General features: G+C 44.3%; 1 protein-coding gene across 1 annotated transcript in view; it reads right to left on the bottom strand.

Moving 5' to 3' along the window:
* The window catches only part of SOS2 (SOS Ras/Rho guanine nucleotide exchange factor 2), a 49,139-nt gene extending 24,886 nt beyond the window's left edge, over positions 1-24,253 (bottom strand). Inside the window, exons 1-6 of the mRNA XM_059850701.1 lie at positions 24,082-24,253; positions 11,973-12,098; positions 8,467-8,598; positions 6,929-7,093; positions 6,102-6,305; positions 4,089-4,232 (exon numbers count right to left, since the gene is read on the bottom strand). Of these exons, the coding sequence (XP_059706684.1) occupies positions 4,089-4,232; positions 6,102-6,305; positions 6,929-7,093; positions 8,467-8,598; positions 11,973-12,098; positions 24,082-24,168 (858 nt within the window). The 5' untranslated portion in view covers positions 24,169-24,253. The remainder of the gene's footprint in view (positions 1-4,088; positions 4,233-6,101; positions 6,306-6,928; positions 7,094-8,466; positions 8,599-11,972; positions 12,099-24,081) is intronic.
* Positions 24,254-24,722: the final 469 nt, after the last annotated feature.

Raw genomic sequence — 24,722 nt, 5'->3', positions numbered from 1 at the left:
TCTCTGGCTGCACAGAGAATAATTTCTGGTTGCAGGGATCATTTATGGTTGCAGGGATCCCTGCAGGAATCATTTCTGGCTGCACAGGAATAATTTCTGGTTGCAGGAATTCCTGCAGGAATCATTTCTGGTTGCAGGAATTATCTCTGGCTGCACAGAGAAAAATTTCTGGTTGCAGGGATCACTTCTGGTTGCACAGGAATCCCACAGCAATCATTTTTGGCTGCACAGGAATAATCTCTGCCTGTACAGGAATAATTTTTGGTTGTAGGAATCATTTCTGGTTGTAGGAATCCCTGCAGGAATCATTTTTGGTTGCAGGAATCCCTGCAGGAATAATTTCTGGCTGCACAGGAATAATTTCTGGCTGCAAGAATAATTTCTGGCTGCAGGAATCATTTCTGGCTGCAGGAATCACTTCTGGCTCCCAGCTGGGCTGTGCCAGGGCCTGTCAGGCTGATCCCAGTCCCTGCAGGGACTGATTCATCCCTGAGTCACTGCTGGGCTCAGCACATCCCTCTTTTCACCCCAATGCTTGCCAGGCTCTGGATTTGGGAATGCCAGCCCCACAAAAGGCTTGTCTGAACCCTGGTGAAGTCTCAAGTCACAGTGCAATCCACAGTGCCAACCCACTGCAGGAGCCAGGCCAGCATTTCCTGACTCTGTGCTGTCTTCTGGAATGATTTCATATTTTTACTGCATTTACAAGTGGTTTTAGTTTCTCCCACTTAGACCTCAATCAGTGTTTTTATGTTTTGGGTTTGTTTTATGGACATGAGATTAAAATGAACTGCAACAGGGATCTTCCTAAAGAGAGGAATGATTTAAAAAGGGTTTGATGCTTGCAATGCTGCAAAAGGGACTCAAATATGGAATTCTGGAACATAGAAAGGGATGGCTTTTGGCTGAAGGAGGGCAGGGTTAGATGGGATTTTGGGAATTCTTCCCTGGGAGGGTGGGGAGGGGCTGGGATGGAATTCCCAGAGCAGCTGGGGCTGCCCCTGGATCCCTGGCAGTGCCCAAGGCCAGGCTGGACACTGGGGTTTGGACACCCTGGGACAGTGGGAGGTGTCCCTGCCATGGCAGGGGTGGCACTGGATGGGATTTAAGGTCCCTTCCAGCCCAAACCCTTCTGGGATTCTGTGGAAGCATCCCCCTGATGTCCCTGCAAATGATCTCAGTGCAGGATGTGGCCCTGCACTGGGGTTTGCCCATTTCCCCCCCTGGCTGTGTGCACTGCTTCCCACCTTTATTGCTCTGTGCACACTCCAAACTCCTCTTATGGAAACACAAACACCAGAACACAAATTCACAACCTACTGACAATCCCCCTGTTGCATCAGCTGCCCTGTGAAGATCCCTTCAGAGACCCTCTGCCCTGTTCTCAACCATCCCTCTCCCACTTCTGGGTGCTTCTGAATTTCCTCCACAGCAGCAAAAAAGATTTTATTTTCCCCACACACAAAATCAATGTTTTATTTTCCCCACACTTCCTTATCTCAAACCCACGACAATATTTATGTTTTTAAACCTTCCAGGGAGCTGAGGCACAAAAAACCAGACAAAGCAGGAAGATTCCAGCTTGTAAGGGTTGTTTGGTTTTAATTATCCTTCCCAAGAAGTTGAAGGACCTTTTTAATGGAAACACTGAATGAACAATGCTGGCAGGGAGATAAGCAGAGCAAACAAACCCTTCACTTTGCTATCTCTCTTTAATGATTCCTTTTGCAAACACTGACACAAAGATGATCTCACCCCCTGAGATGATCAAATCAACAGCTCCCTCATTAAGCAGGTCTTGCCCCATATTAACTGAATTCATAAATTCAAATATATTACCTTCATAAAAAGCTTGGAAAAATAATCTGGACTTCATTTCCTCTTCAAGTTTTTCAGTGAATGAAAAATCAGATGAGATTTTCACTCACTGAAAAGGATTTGTTTCCATTAAAGCACTGGATGACTCAGAGCAGCTTTTGCAATAAAATCAGATTTTTTTTCCAGGATAATGCTGCACTATTTCAAATTTAAGGGTTTTTTTTAATAGTTTCAATATCATAACTGCTTTAATCCATTGATCAAACACTTCTCCTTATCATTTTAAAGCAATTATGCTTCAATAACTGCTAAGACTTGTCAACTGGACTTTCCTACATGAGTGCTTTATTGAAGCAATGCCAGGAAAACTTTATCTTTATGCTCTGCTCCTCAATGAGTGGCACCTGTGCCCAAAAATCACTGTTTTTTACAGCCACAAAAATGTAATCATTCTCCAGGTGGTGCTGGGGTGTTCATGCAATCCTCAGATCTTAAAAATGGAAGATATATATAAAAGTAAAATGAAAAGTTAATATAATGAAAAGCTCAATTAATAGAAATATATATAAATTATATATAAATATAAATAAAAGGTTTGATTTTTAAAATAAACATCATAATTTTAAGATAAAACCAAAAAAAATTGCCATTCACCATGTGGTTCACCTGATACATCCTCTGTCAGCTCAGAACAATTAATTTCCTCTCTAATTGGTGTTTATATGATTGCCCTGACATTTTAGAGCCAAAACCTGGGATTAATACACATCCCAAAGAAAAGCAGATTCCATGTAAGCCACGTCCAAGGACAGCAAAACCTCCATCCCTCCCTTGGCCACCCCCTCCAGGAGTTTTGTCCCCAGACAATGAAGATGGTGTGGTGGATTCTGAGCTGAGCTGTCCTCCTGCCTCTCAGGTGCTGCCTTCTCCCTGAGCACCTCCCTGCTGGATTCCAGAGCCACCCTGCTCCTGCCCTCAGGAATTCTGACTAAACTGAGCTCTGCTCCTCCTCAGCTTTGTGACTCCCTTCTGCATTTCTGAATTGAACTATTTAAGAATAACATTAAATGAAATATATTTAAAATACAGTAAATGTAGCATATGGTAATATATATTGTAGTATATAGTAATATATTCTTAATAATTAAGAATAGTAATACTGATAATTAATAAACAATATTAATATGTTACATGAAATATATTAGATCACATTATAGTAATTATATCTATTAATTATATTACACTATATTACACTATACTATATTATACTATATATTATATTATATTATATTATATTATATTATATTATATTATATTATATTATATTATATTATAGTATATTACATTACATTATATTACATTACATTATATTATATTATATTATATTATATTATATTATATTATATTATATTATATTACATTACATTACATTACATTTATTATATTACATTATATAATATTACATTATATTACATTACATTATATTACATGATGGTATTAGATTAGATTATAATAAAGTAAAATAATATTTAAGACTATTTAATAGAATAATTTTAATATGGAGTACTTGAGAATTTTTAAAATTTTCCTTCCAGTATTTCAGTGCCCATTCCAAACAAACTGAGAAAACAGTGAATAACCTTGCAGTAGGAGCCACAGCCCATCCCAGTGCAGTGTTTTTCCTTATTCCTGCTCTTTCACACCCACTTTAGAGCTCAGTGGGAATCAACAGCACTTCTGCTACAATCCTGAGCCATAAATTGCTGCTCTGATCCCTCATTCCTTCCTGGAGCCCCTGAAGACATTTCCCCCCCAGATGGGAACTGGGAATGAAAGCCCTGGGTCATGGTTTTGCTGGGGAGACTTTTAGGGAAGGGATGCAAAGTTCCCAAAGTGAGCTGAAGAAAAGACTGTTCTGGAGGTGGCAAACTGAAATTTTAGGTTTTGTTTCTGTCCATTGTCAATGGGAAAGAAAAGGTTGTGGGGGGAGGAGAAGTGTTTTGAATTTTTTGTTCTGATTATTATTACTCTTTCTCTGAGTTACTGTTAATAAAGTTTTTCTTTATACCCTCTTAAGGTTTTGAGCTTTGCCTTTCTCCTGATCCTCCCTCCCAGCAGGAAATGGGTGCTGGGGATTGGCCAGCACTGGCTGGGAAATCTCAAAACTGGCCAAATCTCAGACTGATGAACCAAAACCACTGCACCCAATTGGAGTGATTTAACAAAAACAAACATCAACCCCCCCAAACCAAGCAAATGAAACACCAAACCTCTGCCAGGTCCTCAAAGCAGCTGCCAGCCAGAGGGTGAGGGCTGCTCTCATCTGTCATTTCCACAGTGTCCTCAATCAGTCCCAAAAGCTTCACTGTCAGCTCGTGGATGTCTGAAATGTTGCTGAAGATCACATCAATGTCCTGCAAACACAAAACAGGGCTGAGTCCTGGCTGGGGTGATTTCTTTGGAGCCATGTAAATATTGGAGTGGGTTTTGTCTGAACCATGAGGTAAATGGAGAAGTGTTGAGGCTTAAGTTCTTTTTTGTCAAGGTTGGGATTAAATGGCGAGATGGAATTTCTTGTTGGGACTGAGATGTTTATCAGTTCTGATCTCTGTCACAGTCTCACCAACCCTGAGTTCTGCAGCACATCACTCCAACAAACTAAAAATGGAGCCCCATCTCTCTCTCTCCAAGGCCTTTTAGGGATAAACTGTCCAATTAAGGAATGCCACCTCAATTATTTTCACTTTTGACCCAATAACCAACAACCATGGCTGCCATGGGGACTTTTTTATCCAATTACACAAAACCACCCAAACCCATGGAGAAGGAGGTGAAGAAGAAGGAGCAGCCTCCACCCTAAAACCTCCATCTTGTTTTATATCTATTACTGTATTCTAAACCCCAAACTCTGAGTTTCCCACCCTGTGATGTCACACACTTCTATTCAAACCCCACACCCACAATCCCAGTTCTATCATTCCATTCTGGAAGCTTCTCCAGGGCCTCAGGTCAGTGCAGTGTTCTGTTGGGGGTCAGAGCCTCAGCAGAGAAAGTCTGGAATTCTCAGCACCCGGGGTTCCAACAGAGAGGATCCAACAGAAAGCAAGAGAAAGTGAAGCCCTGTGGTCTTCCCAGCCCTCCAGGCTTCCCTGAGCACATCCAGCCTTGCCCAATTTCCAGAGCATCCTTCCAGGAGCTGCTGTGCTGCCAGGACAGGCTGGGACCTGGACAGGCCCTCCTGGCCCTCCCTGCTCCCTCTGAACACGGCAGGAAGGAGCTGATTTACAGGAGGAATTTACAGCAGCTCCAAGCTCACATCCTCCAAACCACAGGTGCAGCTAAGGCAGTTCTGGGCTGGGAATGGAGCAGGACTTGGCAGCTTCCTTCCCAAATCCTCATTGCAGATTTTCAACTCCCCACACTCAATGAGGGAGCCCCTTCCCCAGTTCAGTGCCTTGGATTCCCCCTCTGAATTCCCTGCTCAGAAATTTCTCTGCCCCAAGCTCCCACTGACCTCCAGGCAGTGCCCAGACCATGGGAATCCTCTTGTGGGAACATGAAATCCTGAAATTTCCCATTCCCATTCCCAAAAGAATATTCCTCAGCTCCCAAACATGGCTCCCCTCTGCTCCCATCATCTTCACTGGAATTCTACCCCCACATCTGCACAATTCCATCAGCCCCTAAGGACTTCCACACCCAGCTGGGATGGGAATGGCTCCTGCTGCCTCTTCTGAACCTGCTGGTACCACCTACAAATCCCAGTTCAGGTTCTGCTGGCCTGTCCCCTTCTCCCTGCCCACAGAAGGATCCACCAATCCCTCCTTACTCCTCCTGAGAACAGAATTTGCCACAAGGACAATTTCAATCAAATATTTCAATCATTTCTCAAACAGAGGTTCCCTTCACAGTCAGAGAATCCACAGCCAAGGGCTGTTTTAATTGGAATTTCTACAGATAAGGGGTAGCCTGTAAATGTCAGTTCAACCCCTCACTGCACATGCAGGTAGATGACTTAATTTTTGTCTTAAGCAAAAGTGAAATTATTACCTGAATGACCAAAATAATCCAGCTGCTGCTGGATCCGACAGGGAATTGTGTCCATTAGGCTCCAGTGCCATTAATGGCAATTCCCCCACTGGATTTCACACACAGCCAACTCTCATTATTCACTGACAGACAATAAATCAAATTTGATTTCACCTCCAACACAGTTAATGCAAAGTGGGCAAGTTCTGGCTGCTAATGGAGCAATTAGCATTGCTGATCAATAAAGGACTCACATGAGGTGTGAAGAGTCTCCTGTTGGACAGAAAAGCTTCCCGAAATACTTTGATGATCAGGTTGAGCTCCCTCAGGTATTGCCTTTCTTCTGCAATCTCATTTCTCACCAGGTCGTAGTAGTTGAGCTCCCCAGAAGAAGAGGGCTCATCCTCACACAGAGAAACCAACCCAATCTCATCCTGATCAAACATATCCATCAAAACCTGCCAAAGAAATCCAGAGAATGACACCCAGCCAGGCCTTCACACGTGCCTCCAGCTCAGCTATTTCAGTGTGTTCAGAGAAATCCTTGGAGTTTTTAATACAATCCTTGCTGTGTTCACTTTCACAAGGGAGTAATATTTCAACTTTGGCAGCAGGAGGCTGCAGCAGTTGCCAAAGCCATTTTCCCCCTTGGAAGTGAGCACGACCTAGAAAACAAGTTACAATTCATGCAGAATCAACTTGGAAAACAAGGAATCTTGCATAAGCCTCGGACAAAACCTCCTGCTGAAGATAAAACCGAACAAAAATGTTTCTCATTTTAATGGGCATGAAAACTAAAGGTCTTTTCTGTGTTAGGAAGGAGAGCTGCCATGACAAAGTGACATCAGGAGGGTGTGACAGCAGAGAAATGAAGGACAACATCATTTTCTGGCCTTACGCTGCTTGTAAAGGCTCCTGCTGTTCCAAAATTCATGCAGGCTCAAATTTTTGCTGTGACAGGTCTGGCATGAACAAGGAGAGAAGCTCTGCCTTGGAGTAAAAGCAGGCTCTCCCTCTGATCCTCCTTTGAACACACCTTCCAGACCCAATACCAAATACTGTTTCAATGCCAAGCCCTTACCTTATCAGCACACATTGATACTTTAATGTCCTGCTGGGAGATCTCAAAGTGTCGGATATTGAAAACATAATTTCCAGCCAGCTTTAAAATGTCAGCTGAGATGTATTCCAAGACAGCCACGATATAGAGAGACACATGGTAATCCACCTTGTAGCCCAGGACCTCCTGCAAAGTGAAAACAAGAGAAAACAAATGGAATTTATTCCAGAAATTCATCCAGAATGACAATGAACACATTGAATTTTCTACTGAAATGGATTTTGGCTGTGGTGATAATTTACAGTAATGGAACACCCAGGGCTGAGACATCAAATGGAAATTGGAACATCTGCCTGGAAGGAGAGGCTTGTAAATACTTGTGTTATTTTGCAGTATTTTAAGGGAGGAAAAGCTACAGAAAGAAGAATTCTTTCTTCTTTCTGAAGAAGAATTCTTCTTTCTGTAGAAGAATTCTTCTTCAGAAAGAAGAAGAATTCCTCCTCTAAAAATGACAGTCCTAAAACCAGAATTCATTTAAGGAAGGGACTCCAGTGGAATTACTCATGTACTTAGATTTCCATCTCTGTCTGTGCTTACTGCAGGCCCTGACCCTAATGTGGACTCTTGAGGATGGAGTAGGTTTCACTTTCAAGGAATTTTGGGTGGGAAGGGACCTTAAAGATCATCTCCTCCACCCCCTGCCACGCCAGCTGAGCACTCAGCACTCCATAAAATGATGGAACTTTAATAATGAAGTCAGAAGAGACAAAGCCCAGGATGAATGCAGCACATCATCCCTGGGAACACGCTCCATGTCCTGCACAGCTTGCACCACGCAGCCTTTCACCTGCCAGTGAATGCAGCTGACTTTGTGCATTTGAATAAGGCAGACTTGTTCTCATTATGTGTTGGTGCATCCTCTAAAAATCAGATTCTGGGCCTGTTTTCACACTTCTAAACCAGATTTCACCAAAATCTGTGGTGTTTAGGAAGATCTTATTTAATGCTGTTTCCTCTCTTGACATCCCTCCCCCTCTCATTAACCCTCAGGAACTGAGATGTGTATGTGAACACAGCAAGGAGACCTGAAAAAATGCTTTCATTTCTGCTTATGCTCCAGTAAAGTTTTCTCAACAGCTGGAACACCTCTGCAGATCTCTTTATTTTTAAACCTGAGGCAGCAGTGACATTCAGCAGGGACTGAAAGGACACTGGCACATCCTGGCTGACAGTACACAAGGAACAGGATCTGCTGTTCCCTCTTCTTCTATTTTGGCTTCTGCAGCATTTGGAAACAAATAAATGGATCAAAGCAGTGCTGCTGAGTTTTGTTTATGTTAATAACAAACTAATGCTATTTCAAAGTAGAGTGATGGATTAACACACTGATGTCTTGAAGGTGCTGAATTGAAGGATTTACTTTTATTACACACTACAATAATTTCAGCTTTATGGCGATTCTTTACTCCCTCTGCCAAGAAGAGAAACTTTTAAAATTTCACACAAATTAAAGAAATACACGAAAGGTCCTGCTGGGGGGCAGGAAAGGTGAGAGGTACCTTCAGTAAGGGATGGATTTTGTCCACAGGGAGCAGGAGGGGGTTCCTCCTTTTCCGTTTCTCGATGGCCGACTGAGCATCAGCGATGGCCCACTTGTCTATGGGGTGGGGAAAGGTCTTCTGAACCCGCTCCTGCCAACACACACAGCTCTGAGCCAACCACAGCCACCAGGCAGGTTGAAATAAAACAGCACAGCAAATTACTTCCCCTCCAGGACAGGCAATTATCCTCCTCCTCAGTGCTTGCAAGACGTTTTCCTAATTGTTCTCTCCTTAGCCAGCTCAGCTTCTCTCTCAGCAATCCTGAACAAGCTCCCCTCCCTGAGCACCAAGAGCTCCTTCAAATCTCCTAAAACCTACTATCTGTTCAAGAGCAGCAAGGAGGGTTCAGTCCCCACTGCCAGTGGAAGATGTTCCTGCCATGGTAGGAGTCGGATATGGATGGTCTTTAAGATCCCTTCCAACCCAGACTGTTCTGTGAGACCAGGATCCCAAAATACAAACACCAGCAGGAAGTACTGAGCAGTTTACAGCCTACAAAAACCCCAAGCTGATGTTGTTCCTGTTTGAGAAAAGAGTGTAACTTGCCCTACATCAGATCAAGTTTATGGCAGGAATGAAAAGCTCAAGGATGAGCTGGAGAAAAAAGGTGAAATATTTGTGTCCTTTTAAAAGACTTTTGCACATATTCCAAGACCTCACAGGAGGCCCTAACAGAGAAGGAGATTTTCTTAGAGGCTGCTTTTAAACCTTTGCAGTGGCCATGTAATGCCCACCTTTCTGACCAGCTCCCGGGGTGACACAGGGTGACATTCTCTCCTGGAGAGCAGCCCCCAGATGACCCTTCCTTGGGATCCTACCAGGAGATCCTCCCAAAAATGGAGCTAAGGTGGCAGTCAGCATCCTCCAGCTTAGAATCATGGAGTTCCACATTGGTTTGGGTTGGAAGGGATTAAATCCCATCCAGTGCCACCCCTGCCATGGCAGGGACACCTCCCACTGTCCCAGGCTCTGGGAATTCCATCCAATAGCCAACCCAACACAAGCCTGCTGTGCTCTGCTTCCCTCTGCTCCTTCAGGAACAATTGGAAGGGCTGCTTCTATTTATCCAACATTTTGAATTTGAGATTTTTTAGACCTTGATCTGGCAAATACTTAAGGACAACATCTTGGACAAACAGTTCCATTAGCTCCAGGCTGTTATGTACATATCTTAGGATCAACTTCAGAGATCACAGCTCTCATGTGTTCCCTTTCCAGCTAAAAACAGCTGAGGAGCAGATCCAATCCCAAGAGCTCTTAAGGAACTATTAAATTTTGCTTTTAATTTAGTGATATAATGATCTTCATGCATCAGTATTTAAAAAACCCCATAAATGAATAATTAATGTTGAATAAAGGGCATCTAATAAAAATCTAAAACCCTTTGGGCAATTATTGGGCCAATACATACATACATATGTACACATACATACACACACACACACATATATTAAAAAATTATTTATGCATATATAAAATAAATATAATTAACACAAATATATACATATAATACATATATATTAAAAATACAATTATATACATTTAACTAGATATAATTTTTCTTTCATTTCCGTGACCCACATTTATAATTTATATTAATACAGACACATAATAATTGTAACACATATCATGTATATATATTTTTATATATATATATAAAAAATAAATATATATATACATATATGTAATTCTTTTAATTTCCACATAGAGAATCCCATACAAAGACATTGTTTTGGATGAGGCTGAAAATCCTGGACCTACAGATTGATGTCAAATTAATGCTCTACAAAGCTCTGCTGGGGCACAGCCACATGGAAGCATTTTCTCCCTCCAGACTCCATTAAACCCTCATTTTGGAATGATGACACAGAAGCTGACAGCTGTGAGAGCCTCAGTGAGCACAAGAAAGTCCCAGGAACATCCAACTCCATTCCTTCAGCTGCACAACCCAGGCCTGACAACAGTAACCTTTCACTGAAATATTTAAACTTTTTTCTTGCATATTGATGTCAAAAAAGTAGGAAAAATTTTCAAATTCATTGTGCATTCAACAGCAGAAAATCCTTTGAATCATTTTGCATTTACAGGAGGAATTTACAGCAGCTCCAAGCTCACATCCTCCAAACCTCAGGTGCAGCTAAGGCTGGGCTGGGAATGGAGCAGGACTTGGCAGCTTCCTTCCCAAATCCTCATTGCAGATTTTCAACTCCCCACACTCAAGGAGGAAAAAATTCCCACAATTTCCATCCTGAAGCACTGGGTAAAAAAAAGAGTTTCCAGTTAAATTTGCTTTTATAATCTAAACAGAATCAGAGAATCCCAGAATAGTTTGGGTTGGAAGGGACATTAAAGCTCATCCAGTTCCAATCCCTGCCACGGGACACCTCCCACTATCCCAGGCTGCTCCAAACCCATCCAGCCTGGCCTTGGGCACTGCCAGGGATTCAGGGACAGCCACAACGTTGTGTCAGGAAGCTCTGGGTGTCACTGTCACATTTTCTGAAAAATCCCTTTGCCCAGGATTTTGCTCCTGGGAAGCTGAGAAGCCTCAGAGAAAAATGAACACAATAATTATCTGATTGCTTCTCCTGTGTTTGCTGCTCTGGGATGTGTTTGGAGATTGTTTATCCAACAGGTCATGGTTTGATTGGCTTCATGTGAATTGTTTTAACTTAGTGACCAGTCCCAGCCAGCTGTGTGGGACTCTGGACGAGAGAGTCACAAGTTTTTCATTATCATTCTTGTTTAGCCTTCTGTCTGTATCCTTTCTGTATTCTTTAGTATAGTTTAGTACAGTATAATATAATATAATATAATATAATACAATGTAATGTAATGTAATGTAATGTAATGTAATATAATATAATGTAATGTAATGTAATGTAATATAATGTAATGTAATATAATATAATATATAGTATAGTATAATATAGTATAATATAGTATAATATAATATAATATAATGTAATGTAATGTAATGTAATGTAATGTAATGTAATGTAATGTAATGTAATGTAATGTAATATAATATAATATAATATAATATATAGTATAGTATAGTATAATATATAATATAGTATAATATAATGTAATATAGTATAATATAATATAGTATAATATAATATAGTATAATATAATATAATATAACATAATATAACATAACATAACATAACATAACATAACATAACATAACATAACATAACATAACATAACATAACATAATACAATATAATATAATATAATATAATATAATATAATATAATATAATATAGTATCACATCACATCACATCACATCACATCACAAAATAATAAATCAGCCTTCTGAGAACATGGAGCTCATCATTTCCTCCTTCATCCTGGGGACCCTGCAAATTCAACACTCTGGGCTTCCAGCCTGCACTGCCCAAAATATCCCAAATCATTTCAGCAATTGCATTGCCTGGTTTAGCAGCCCCAGTCCTACCTCCACGTCCTGCACCGTGCGTGGCTGGGCAATGCACAGCTTGTTCAGCAGCTGCAGGATCAGCTCCTCTATGTAGTACAGGGAATCCTCCTTTGCTGACAGGTTGGGGTGAACCTGCTGCTGCACCTGGCCAAAGCAATTCAGAGAATTAGTGTCACCATCACATTTTCTGAAAAATCCCCTTTGCCCAGCATTCTTCTCCTGGGAAGCTGAGAAGCCTCAGAGAAAAAAGAAAACAATATTATCTCACTTGCTTCTCCTGTGTTTTGCTGCTTTGGAATGTGTTTGGACATTGTTTCACTGGTTTCATGGGAATTGTTTTAACTTAATGACCCATCAGGGTCAGGCTGTGTTGGGACTCTGGAAGGAGTCACAACTTTTCATTATCATTCTTTGTAGCCTTCTGTCTTCCTCTATTCTTTAGTACAGTTATAATACAATACAATACCATACAATATCATATATCATATCATGGCACAATAAATCAGCCTTCTAAGAACATGGAGTCAGATTCATCCTTTCCTCCTTCATCCTGGGGACCCAGCAAATACCACAAATTAGGATTTTTTTCATGGAAAGCTGGGCCTAAAAAGCAGGGTATTTCTGGACTGCAGTGCTGCAAATTCACCCACTTTTCATATTTCCCACAAGTTTTCCTCTGGAGTTAAGGTGGCAATTCCTATTCCTGCCAAGCTGGCACCTCTGTGGAATTCCAACCTCTGTGTTTGGCCATTATGGTGGAAAGAGTGTCAAGCCAAGGCAGATTTGGAGTGAAACCATCCCTGTGGGTATCTGTGAGTTACTCATGGCCTCAGTGAGTGACTGCACTGCTGTTCCAGCCCCAGCCAGGAGTGAGGGATGGAGTCACTGCCTGCAGCAGCAGCTCTCCCTGCCTGGGGCACTGACACAGGAGCAGCACACACCCACCAGGGAAGAGCAGGGAAAAGCTGCTTCCCACCTCTCTCCAAGGCAAGGCAGGATAACTCCTCTCACTTCATGGAGATTAATCCCAGCTTTGGTTTCCCAGGCTAAACTAGACCAGAGAGCCCAAACCAGGCAACCCCAGCATGTGCCCATACAGGAATTAACTCATCCTGGCTCAGCAGGGCTCTTTTGCTACTAAAAATCCCCCCAGTCAAACCATCCCACCTTAAAAAGAAAAAAAAAGCACTCAGGGGTTGGTCTCCACACTCAGTTTTCCCTGGCAGCCTCTCAGCCAGGAAAGTGCTCACTAGATCTCAAACTATAGCCAAAAGATTTGGAAGGGACAATCCAGGGAAATTCCCTCCTCTCCCCATACAAATTCCATGTAAATCACCTCCAAAAAGGCATGTGACACACTCCCACTGCTATTCACAGGACACCTGGGGTGGCAGCTCCTTGGGACAAGACAGAAACATCTTTGGGTTGAATTCTGATGCTCTGAAATAAAGTACAGCCCCTTCCAAAGCCCGGGGAGCAGGTCCCAAAAACTGGGGGGCTCTGAGGGCTTCCTCCAAATTAAGGAGAACCCCTGAATGGTCTGGGTTTGAAAGGACCTTCAAGATCATCCTGCTCCTCTCCTGCCACGGCAGAGACACCTCCCACTGTCCCAGGCTGGCCTTGGACACTGCCAGGGATCCAGGGACAGCCACCACTGCTCTGGGAATTCTACTCCAGAGCCTCCCCACCCTCCCAGCCAAGAATTCCCAATTTCCCATCTAACCCTGCCCTCTGTGAGCTTGAATCCAGCTGCCCAGTCTTGTTATAAAGTTATTTTATAGCCCTGTAAATGTAATTTTGCCTTCTGTGCCTCAGACATGAATCTCTGCTTCACACAACTGATTCCCAGCTGACACAAGATCCTGAAAGAAAGAAAAAATCCTCAAGAAAACCAAACTCACTCCTTGAAAACTCCTCCTTAAGACAGCAGGTTTTCAACAATAGCCAGGGCATTTTGTGTTCTTCCTGAACATGAGAGTTTAATTCCCAAAACAATGGCAAACCAGGAAGTGCTGGGTTAAGGTCCTGCCAGTGGCTCAGAGAGCAGCACTAGGGCAAGAGCAGGACCCAAGGAAATCCAGTGAAATTCTGTGTCCCTGCAGTGACCCCTTAATGATGCTCCAGAGAACTGACAAGAACAGGAACACTCAGAAGAGGAGGAGGAAGATCAGGAGAAGATGGGAACTCCCATTCCTTGATCAGACCTCAGCTGTTCTCCTCTTTCCAGTCACTTATTTCAGACTTCACTGCACAAAAAGTGATTTTATTTGTACCTGACTTCAGTTCCCAGGTCTGAACAGCTCATGCCACACTCCCCTAAACTTTCTTGGGAGCACCTGGATGTGCAGCAAGGCTGAGGAGCAGCAGAGGGGCACAGAGCCCTCCTTAAACAGTGCCAGGGAATCTCAGTTTCACTTTAGGAACACAAATCCTGGAATGGCCTGGATCAGAAGGGACCTTTAACACCTCCCTATTCCACCCCTGCCATGGCAGGGACTCCTCCCACTGTCCCAGGGTGTCCCAGTGTCCAACCTGGCCTTGGGCACTGCCAGGGATCCAGGGGCAGCCACAGCCAGGAATTCCCAGTTCCCAATCTCCCATCCATCCCTGCCCTCTGGCACTGGGAGCCATTCCCTGGCTCCTGTCCCTCCATCCCTTGTCCCCAGTCCCTCTCCAGCTCTCCTGGAGCCCCTTCAGGCCCTGCCAGGGGCTCTGAGCTCTCCCTGGAGCCTTCTCCTCCAGGATGAACATTCAGAGCACCCCCAGCCTTCCCTCATTTCTGTCCATCCCCCAAATCACCTCCGTGGCCCTCTCTAAGTCCTGGAGTCAAAAGGAGCACAACTAAGACCAAAGCCCAACTCCTCCTGGTTGAGCCAACTCTCCCCAGAGGATTTAGAAGCTCAGCTGCCTCTTGAAATGAGTCTGCAGCATCCTGAAAGGTCCCAGAGCACTCCCTGGTTTCAGAGAAGTCATTTTGACATGAATGCTGAGAAGAAAAACCAATTTTATTTCAGTGTTTTTCAGAGCAAACCAAAAATGCTGTAACAAAAGCTGTGCACCAGCTGATCCCGTGAGATGCCACTGGATCAAGGAGAGAACACTTCTCCTTTAGAGAGCTCCCCAAATGCTGACTGAGAGGACTGGAAAAGCAGGGAGAGACTGATCAAGCCTCAGAGTATGGCAAAAAGCAGGAGGAGCTCCTGGGGATGTACTCCCAGAAGGGACAGTGACTGCTCTCTGCTCCCACTGAAATATCTGAGCCCAGCTCTATCCGCTGGCATGGCACAAACACACCAGAGCCACCCAGGCTGGATTCTCTCTGGCAGCTGTTTCCTTTCAGGGTCAAAATACCCTTTAAAACCCACAGGGGCTGCACTGATGAGCCAGAGCTCTGCTCCAAGGTCTGAGCACAAGGGGGCACAGCAAAGAGATTTTTAACCTATTTTTTAACCTATTTTTTACCCATTTTATCTATGATATAGCAGTGTCTGGAGTCATTAGAGAGATGAGGATTAGCAGAACTAACTCATTTTTAGTGCCATTTACACAGATTTAGTCCAAGTTGTTCCAATGAAAAGAAATTTAAAAACTGGTGCAAGGGGGGCATTTCAACTTGGCCTTAAGGCCTTTCTGGGGGACATAATTTTATTTTACATTGAAATTCCTAAACTGCTCCTTCTCTTGTCCTTCCACTTTTCCCTCTTCTTCCACCCTTCCAATGTGCATTTGATGAAAATCCTCAAAAGCTTCTCCTCAAAATTCCTTCTCAGTGAGATATTGTTAATCCTCAGAGCAAAGAGTCTGTTCAGAAAAGATGAGGATGAAAACTTTTCATGGAGATAAATGCTATTAAAACTAGAAACAAACTGATCTTCTTTCTTGTGTGGTTTTTTTTTTGGTTTTTTTTTTTTTTTTTTTTTTTTTTTAATATAATGGCAGGGTTAATTTTAAATTCAGGATTTAGAATTCACGGGAATTCTGGATCTCAGACTTTGGGAAATGCAGAAGTCCAGAGTAGAAAAAAATTATCAAAGGGTTTTATTTGAAATGACAAAAAACTGAGGGGAAAAAATAGAGAAAAATAGAGACCTGCAAGGAAGATCTTTTTAGCCTTTTCTGAGACAAACCAACAGCTTGGCCACAACACCTAAATATCTTTTCACTTAATAGATTATTTTGATAGTGAAAACACATCCAGAAAGCTCCAGCTGTTCCACAGCAAGCACTTGAGCACAACAAGAGATTTTTCACTTAAAAAACCCCCAAGAACAGAAAATTCCCAAATCCATGATGTGCACATTGAGTCTGCAGGCAGCACATTCCACCACAAAAACTTGGATTCATCTTCCTGAAATATTTGGTAAAAACATCCCAGTTTTCTACTCATATTCAAAACTACATTTTCAGAAAATGGAATTCCAGTATCACCTGGAATTTCAGAACAAGAAGTTTCTCATTTAAAGTTAAAAAAAAAATTAGTTATTTTTTAAAAATCTCTTTTTTAATTCCTTCTTATCTTTTCTCTCCTAAAGATAACCCTGACCACAACAAAAACAAAACATCTGCCCCAAAGGTATTTTTAATCCCTCATCTGGATGATGCTCCAGAGGAAGAAGGGAACCAAATGCAGCAACTTAAAGGGGACAGCACTGATATTCCCAATTTTCAAGCATTATTCTTTAGAAAGAACCACAAAGGACGTGGTTTAAATTTAAATTTTAAAATATTTAAATACTTGACGAGAAATCCCCAATAAAAATGCACTGTCAACTTCTTTAAAATAACCACACTGATTTCTTCTTTTATTTCCAGTGCAGCATTTTCTGGCTGGCCTGTCTTTCTGAAATCAGACTAAAACATGCTGAGAGAGGAACAGCAGGAAGCAGCCTCTTAAGTAAAAGAGAATTTTTATCTACATAAAGCATTTGGCTTTTTAACTGAAGCATGGTTAGCAAAATAAAATTATCCCTCAACTGACTGCACAGGGATTTTAAAAATCACCTTCCACCACCACTTTGGTTAAATGTGGGTTTTTTTCCATCTTTAGCTATTTAAATAATCTTCTCTTCACAGTATATTGTAGTTGAGGGGAGGGTGAATTAAAGCAGGAATGAAGGGTGGTACAGACAGGATCTGACTCTCAAACAGCATCAAAGACTGTCCCAAAATCTCCTGGCAAAGCTGCTTGGTGCCCACAGAAAAAAACATTAATAATGTACAAATACACACAAATTCTTCTTTCTCCAGTTAATTGTTGTTTTCTTTTATACAGAGTCAAGGAGAAGCTAAAAGTGGGTTTGTTCACATACCCACAAACTATATATATACACACACATTTTAATCTTCAAACCTGATGGAAAATGAAGTGTTTGGATTTGATCCATCAGCAAATGCAGCCCAGCACAGCCTCTGGCTGGGACAGGGGAGGGAAACACCAGGAGGTGGCTGAGCCCTCTTCTGATTGAGCACTTTGGGGGATTTCTGAAGGAGTTCTGAATGAGGCAGAGATGGGACCTCTGAGACTTTAGATTAGGTGATTTAATTTCTTATCTGGTACAGGAAGGGTGAGTTGGGCTCACATCTTCACTGCATGGCTCAGAAGGTCACAGGACCCTCAGTTACAAGAGTTTTTAAGGAATTGACCAATACAACACTGCTAACAAGGATATTTGTGTTTTTAACCCAATCCTTAAATATTTCATCTCATGGACCCATGCTCCAGTGTGAGCTTCCTCAGCCACTCATGTTATGGCAACAAACCCACAGTGCTGCATTCTAAACTCCTCGTTTGCCTCTGGAACTACTTTTATTTCTATATCTTAAACTCTAAACCTCTGAACTTTCCTTCACTCAGGTTAACCTGTCTCTGCTACAAACTATAAATCCAAATTCTCACTTCTGGCCCCTCAGTTTGGGAGCCTTTTCCAAGGGCTCAGATCAAATCCTGGGTTCAATTCTGATCTTTGGCTCACAGCCCCAAAGCTCTGAGAGCTCCCTGCATTCCAGATTCCAGCAAACCCTGACAGCTCCCAGTTCTCCCAGAACTCTTTACAGGGAGCTGGGAGCTGCTCTGAGCTCGGAATCCAGCACTCAGGGGCTCCCTCTCCCACTTTTTACACCCCACCCTCCCCAAGGAGCACGGCTCAGGGAGGCAGACTGAATTATTCCAACCTGCAGTTTGAATCCCAGGATGGCTTGGGTTGGAAAGGAGCTCAAATCCCATCTCATCCCACCCCTGCCACGGCTGGGACACCTGACACCATGCCAGGCTGCTCCAAACCCCATCCAGCCTGGCCCTGGACACTCCAGGGATCCAGGGGCAGCCACAGCTGCTCTGGGCACCTGTGCCAGGGCCTCACCTCCCTCCCAGGGCAGAATTCCTACAACCTGGAGACACTGAAGGCCCTCAGAGCAATCCCCCCATGAACCCAGTGGTCACTGGGGTGACATTCAGAGCCAGGAGAGCAGGGCCATGGGTGCAGGAAAGGCAGGTTTTCCACATGAGTAACCCTCAGGAAGCACTGATGGCAAAGGCTGGCACACAGGCACTCAGTGAGGTCATTAGGAAAGCAAATCCCAGACTGCACAGCTCCTCTGAACTGATTAGATAAGGGCTGCACTGAGCAAAGACAGAGCTGGAAACCCAGGGAGAGCAGGAGGAGGTGGGCAGGAGACACTGCAGGAGGTGAGAGGATGAGGAGCTGGGAAAAGCACCAGCACTGGGACTGGGATTGGGTTTGGGACTGGGACTGGAGCCCAGAGGCTCCACAGGGAGGTGAATCACAGCAGCCAAGGGCTCTCTCTGGTGGTTTTTAACTCCTGTGCCTGCTCCCAAGCCAAGGCAAACACTAATTCCCATTTCCACCTGAACAGCACAGGTAGGAAGTGTTCCTTCTGCTGGAGCTGCCAAATGAAATCCCAGCACTGTCACTGAACAGCTGGGAGCTAAAATCCACCTTCACCTCCCAGCTCTCCTGCTACTGAGGGCCAACCACAGATTTCTGGGTCAGCAGCTTTGTTACAGTGAAAAAAAAGCATGAAAAGAAAAAGATTTAAAGAAAAGGAGCAGCCCCCTTTGGTTCCAGGCTGAGGCATCCACAGAATCCCAGACAATCCTGGACTGGTTTGGGTTGGAAGGGATTTTTAAACCCATCACATTCCAAATCCTTCCACTAGCCCAGGTCACTCAAATTCATGTTTGGAGGAACTGCAGGTCTGCAAGGTCCAGGTTTCTGAGCTCAAATAAATGTATTTATGAGAAGCTAAATGACCTGAGAGATTTCAAACCTAAATGGAAGTATTTTTTTTAATGAGCAACTTTCCTGTTGGAATTGTAATGCATTAAATAATAATAGATGCTAATGAAATAAAAATGCTTTGGATAATAATCCATTATAATGAGGCTAAAACACAATAAATAATTTTAACCCAAGGGGAGCCTGGTCCTGCCATGGAAAACATGCATGGAATAAAGCTGGACACCCCTGCACCTCCTGACCTCAATCCCAACCTCACACATCCCAACAGAGAAACTCCCACATGTTTAAAAATACAGAAGCACTGAACTAATGTAAACTCAAAAAAAGTCCTCAAAATGGTCTTTTATATCTGCCTATGCAACATTTGCTAAGAATAAACCCTTTAGTCATGCTCTAGAAATCTGATGAGTGGTCCAGAGCAATGGTGGAATTGTTTTAGAAAATGCAAATAGTGCCCAGAGCCAGGATGATCCCAACATGTGGTGCCTGCAGAGCTGTGGGGTTTAACTGTGTGTGGATCACAGAGAAAACCCAAAAGGAGAATCCCTGGGAGGTGCTCCTGAAATTTGTTTAGAAAAAAAAATCAAAGAGCAAAGCAGCTGAACACACAGCTCTTGTTTACAGAAATACATCTTGAATTTGCCAGTGGACACAAATCCTCATTATGGAATCCTGGAACGGTTTGGGTTGGATTTAAATCCCACCCAGAGCCAGCCCTGCCATGGCAGGGACACCTCCCACTGTCCCAGGGTGTCCCAGGGTCCAGCCTGGCCTTGGGCACTGCCAGGGATCCAGGGGCAGCCCCAGCTGCTCTGGCAATTCCAGCCCAGCCAGGAATTCCCAGTTCCCAATCTCCCATCCATCCCTGCCCTCTGGCACTGGGAGCCATTCCCTGGCTCCTGTCCCTCCATCCCTTGTAAAATGTAAGCTCAGGACACACAAGAATATTTTAAGGTGAATAAATCCATATCTATAAATTCCTCACTATTTTCAAAATTACACTCTGATTCTGTGGGGTCACCTATGGGGTTTATTTCAAAAATCTGTTTTAGGGGAATCTTTTTGCAGCTGTAGCTCATGTTAGGGCAGATGCTGGTTGGTGTTTAGGGGCTGCTTTTGGTCAGATTCCAGAGAGATCAGGAAAAGAAAATAAAAGGAATAAAATTTATTCCAGGTACCAATGGAAGGCATTTGGTACCAGTGAATTTTTCAACTACACTTCCCAAAAACCTTTTATGCAGCTCACATCCAGGATATTAAACCTGGGACCTCCAGTGGGCTGGAGGGAGTGACACACTCAGCTGCTGCCTCTGAAATTCCCACAGGACTGGAATCCCATTCAATAATTCCCACAGGACTGGGATCCCAGTATCAACCTGCAAAATAATTCACTGAAGACTGGAATCCCATTCAATAATTCCCACAGGACTGGAAATCCCATTCAATAATTCCCACAGGACTGAAATCCCATTCAGTAATTCCCACAGGACTGGGACCCCAGTATCAACCTGCAAAATAATTCACACAGGATTGGAATCCCATTCAATAATTCACACAGGACTGAAATGCCAGTCTTAACCTGTAAAATAATTCACAGAGGACTGGAAATCCCATTCAATAATTCCCACAGGACTGGAAATCCCATTCAATAATTCCCACAGGACTGAAATCCCATTCAATAATTCCCACAGGACTGAAATCCCAGCCTCAACCTGTAAAATAATTCAGCTCTGGGAAGTTCCATGTGGAATTCAGCGAGAACAAGCTGTGGCACTGGATCTGTGCTGGATCTGCTGGTCCCAAACCCCAAAATGCAGCTTTGGAAAAGGGTTTCACCATTTGACATCTCCCCCAACAAAGGCCAAACTAAGCAAAACCAACCCAAACCCCAACAAACAAACAAACAAACAAAGCCCAAAGCCAGCGCCAGCTGCCAGGTGAAAAGCCTTTCTCAGGATCTGTTGGGGGTGATTCCCCTGCTCCAAAGAGCAGCTCAAGCCACCAAACCTCAGTGATCACATCAAAATAATGTTTTCTTCTGATTCATTCACTTTGAAAGGATTTTATATCAAATTACCCTCACTCCCTGCTTCATTTCCAGCACAGCAGCAGAAGGAAAGAAAGAAATTCAGTGTTTTAGAGCAAGGATGTGCTTGTCCATCTCCCAGCTAGAACAGAAGCAAATAATTCCCAATTCCTTTCTAATTTCCCAACCTACAAGATCCTCAGGTGCCAGTGCTAAGGAATGTGAGCATAAAAATATCTAAAATCTGGTTTAAAGATGTTTTACCATTTAGATTTGGGTTTTTCCTAAAAAAACTCCCACCCTGAGGTAAAAATTATCACTCTCTACTAATCTTAAAGAGTATAAATGCATATAAAATATTGTTCAAAAGACATATTCTCTTTTTTTTTCATGTATTAAAATAAGAACTGATTTGTTTTACCATTTTTAAGTGTCAATTGAATAGAATTAAAGTACAGCAAGAATTTAAAAGTGGTTTGATAAAAAGAAGTTACCTTAAACTTGCTGAGTGCATAATAAAGAGATTGGAGCTCTTCAAAGCATGTTCTGGACTTAAAATCCAAGCAATAAAGAAATATTCTTTATTGTTAGTGAACTGCATGGGCTCCTTACCCAGCTCCACATCTTTGTGCATTTTAGAATTAAATCTTTTTCCCACTTTAACATGCACAAAGAGAACCAGAATTTATCTTCTTTTTCTGCTTTTGCTTTCTGTTTCTCTCCTCAACAACTGCTCATTTAAAGGAAAAGCTTTCAGGAATGGGAAATAATGCCCAGGATATTAAAAACACAGCTTAAGAGTTAAAAAACCCCTCTATTGCAGGTGTTTAACTAAAAAAATACTAAAGTTTATTTAAAGTTTTCATCCCAAAGCAACCTGCTTGGAAAAATCACATCTCAGCTGGCCAACAAGTGGATTTTTAACTGTCTGCAAACAGCAGTGATGATGTTTCATGAAGTGGGAAATTAACAGAAAATTTGAGGATTTATCTCTGGATTCAGTGCCAGGCTCCTCAGCTCCCCTAGAAATAATGCAAGAGTTATTTTGGGTCATTTCCTGCCCATTTGAGGCTCTCCAGTGCTTGTTTTAAAGAGTATCTTTTAAATGTGTTCACACTGAGAGTGCTTCCCCAGCAGGCTGACAATGATAAAGTTTTGGGTTGACTCACTGATACTGTGTGTTCACAGCAGAAATTCACATTACAGCCCGATTGCCTCATGCTCCAGGGTGGGTCCTGCACACCAGGAACTTTCCCAGGGAGAAAAAACCTGGCTTTAAGCAAATACACATTTTTACAGGCACTCACTGGCACCACAACCCTGTTTCCTCTGCTTTAGAAAGCTGAAATTGCTGCTTTTTTCACCAAACCCAAATGCACAAACAGAATTGGTAAAGCAGCATGAACCCAACAACTTTTGCTGCATTTGTATTTGAGGATGATGAAAGCACCTCTAAATTTTAAGGGAATCTTTCTGCAGCTGTAGCTCATGTTTGGGCAGATGCAGGTTGGTGTTAAGGGGCTGCTTCAGGTCAGACTCCAGAGAGATCAGGAAAAGAACAGCCTGGCACTCTCTGAGACACTGGAAAGCAGCTTCCATGAGCAGAAGATTTTAGGGTAAAGAGCAGAAAATCCAGGATTCTTCAGACAGGCAATTAGTGGTTTCTATGCCAGCCACAAGACTACTTAGACAGGCACCCAAAACAAATGCAAATCTTTTATTCTATTAAAAAATAACAGAGAATCATCATCCAACAGCATCACTGCATCTATTCTTGGAGAAAAAAGAGACAAACCACTCACCACTGCCCAAAGTATTTGTATGGCAGCACCAGAGATGCAGATCAGCAGATAATGATGGTCAGAACTATGGAATAACCCTCAGCTTTTGGAAATGGCACACAGCAGGGCACTGCTCCCTCCAGCCTCAGTTTTTCACTTTTTTACACTACTGGGGGTGAACACATCCTAAACCCACGGATTCACTCCCGTGTGGTTTCCCCCTCTCAGCTGGGCAGTGGCAGATGTGCCACAGGGCGGCTTCTCCCTGCACCACAGGTGGCTGCTGTCACAGGCGGCACCTGAGTGCCAGGAGCACCGCGGGCAAGGAACCCGGCGGGGAAAGAGCCTGGAAAGGCGTCGGGAGAAACCCTGGGGAGGGGATGAAGGAGGGGGTGAAGGAGGGGGTGAAGGAGGGGGTGAAGGAAGGGATGAAGGAGGGGGTGAAGGAGGGGAAGAAGAGGAGATGAAGGGATGAAGGAAGGGGTAAAAGAAGGGATGAAGGACAGGATGAAGGAAGGGATAAAAAGGGGATAAAAGAAGGGATGAAGGACAGGATGAAGGGGTAAAAAGGGGACAAAAGAAGGGATGAAGGAAGGGATGAAGGATATCATTTCCCTGCATATCAGCAATGCTATCAGGGTGCCCAGAGAAGCCGTGGCTGCCCCTGGATCTCTGGAAGTGTCCAAGGCCAGGCTGGACAGGGCTTGGAGCACCCTGCGATAGCGGAAGGTGTCCCTACCACGGCAGGCAGTAGGAACGAGATGAGATTTAAGATCCCCTCCAAGCCAAGCCAATCTGGGACACCAACCCCTGGAAGCGAGAGCCCCAGTGAAAGCGCAGAGCGAACTTCAGCGAGCGCAGGTGCCGGAGCAGCGGCGCCCGGCCGGCCCCTCACGCCCGCAGCATCCCCGCCCGCCGCGGCCCCGGCCGGCCCTGAGGGAGCCGCGGGGGGCTCGGGGCGCTGCCCGGGGGCAGGGCGGGGGCCGGGGCTCCGCCTGCCCGGAGCGCGGGGACGCGGGGCAGGCTCCGAGCAGGTGCCGCCGCTCGGCGCCGGGACTGACCTTGCGCAGGGCGGGCACGAAGAGGCCGCGCCATTTCGGGCCGTTCTCCTCGCCCAGGAACTCGTAAGGCTGCGGCGGCGGCTGCATGGCGGCCGCTCCGCATCGGGGCCGGCCGGGCCGCCGCGGTGTCGCTGCTCACCCGCCCGGCCGGGCCGCCATGGCTCGGCGGGGCCCGCTCGGGGCCGCTCGGGGCGCGGGGAGGCGCCGGGCGGGGGTCGGGACGGGCCGGGCCGGGCCCCGCTCGCTGCGGCCCCGCTGCCGCCGCCGCCCGCGGCCGCCGCCCTGCGCGCCTGCGCCGCCCGCCCCGCGCGCCCCCTGCGGGCGGCGCCCGGAACTGCGGGCACGGAGCGGGAGCGGAGATCCCGGCCCGGGGAGAGCTCCGGAACCAGGAGATAATTCCTGAGCTAGGGGAGATTTCCTCAGCTAGAGGGTAATTCCTGAACTAGGGGAGATTTCCTCAACTAGAGGGTAATTCCTGAACTAGGGGAGAGTTCCTTACCTAGAGGGTAATTCCTTACCTAGGGGAGATTTCCTCAGCTAGAGGGTAATTCCTTACCTAGGGGAGATTTCCTCAGCTAGAGGGTAATTCCTGAACTAGGGGAGATTTCCTCAGCTAGAGGGTAATTCCTTACCGAGGGGAG

This window comes from Haemorhous mexicanus, chromosome 6 (assembly GCF_027477595.1).
Source record: "Haemorhous mexicanus isolate bHaeMex1 chromosome 6, bHaeMex1.pri, whole genome shotgun sequence".
Classification (NCBI taxonomy): domain Eukaryota; kingdom Metazoa; phylum Chordata; class Aves; order Passeriformes; family Fringillidae; genus Haemorhous; species Haemorhous mexicanus.
This window is presented reverse-complemented; position numbering and strand designations above follow the sequence as displayed.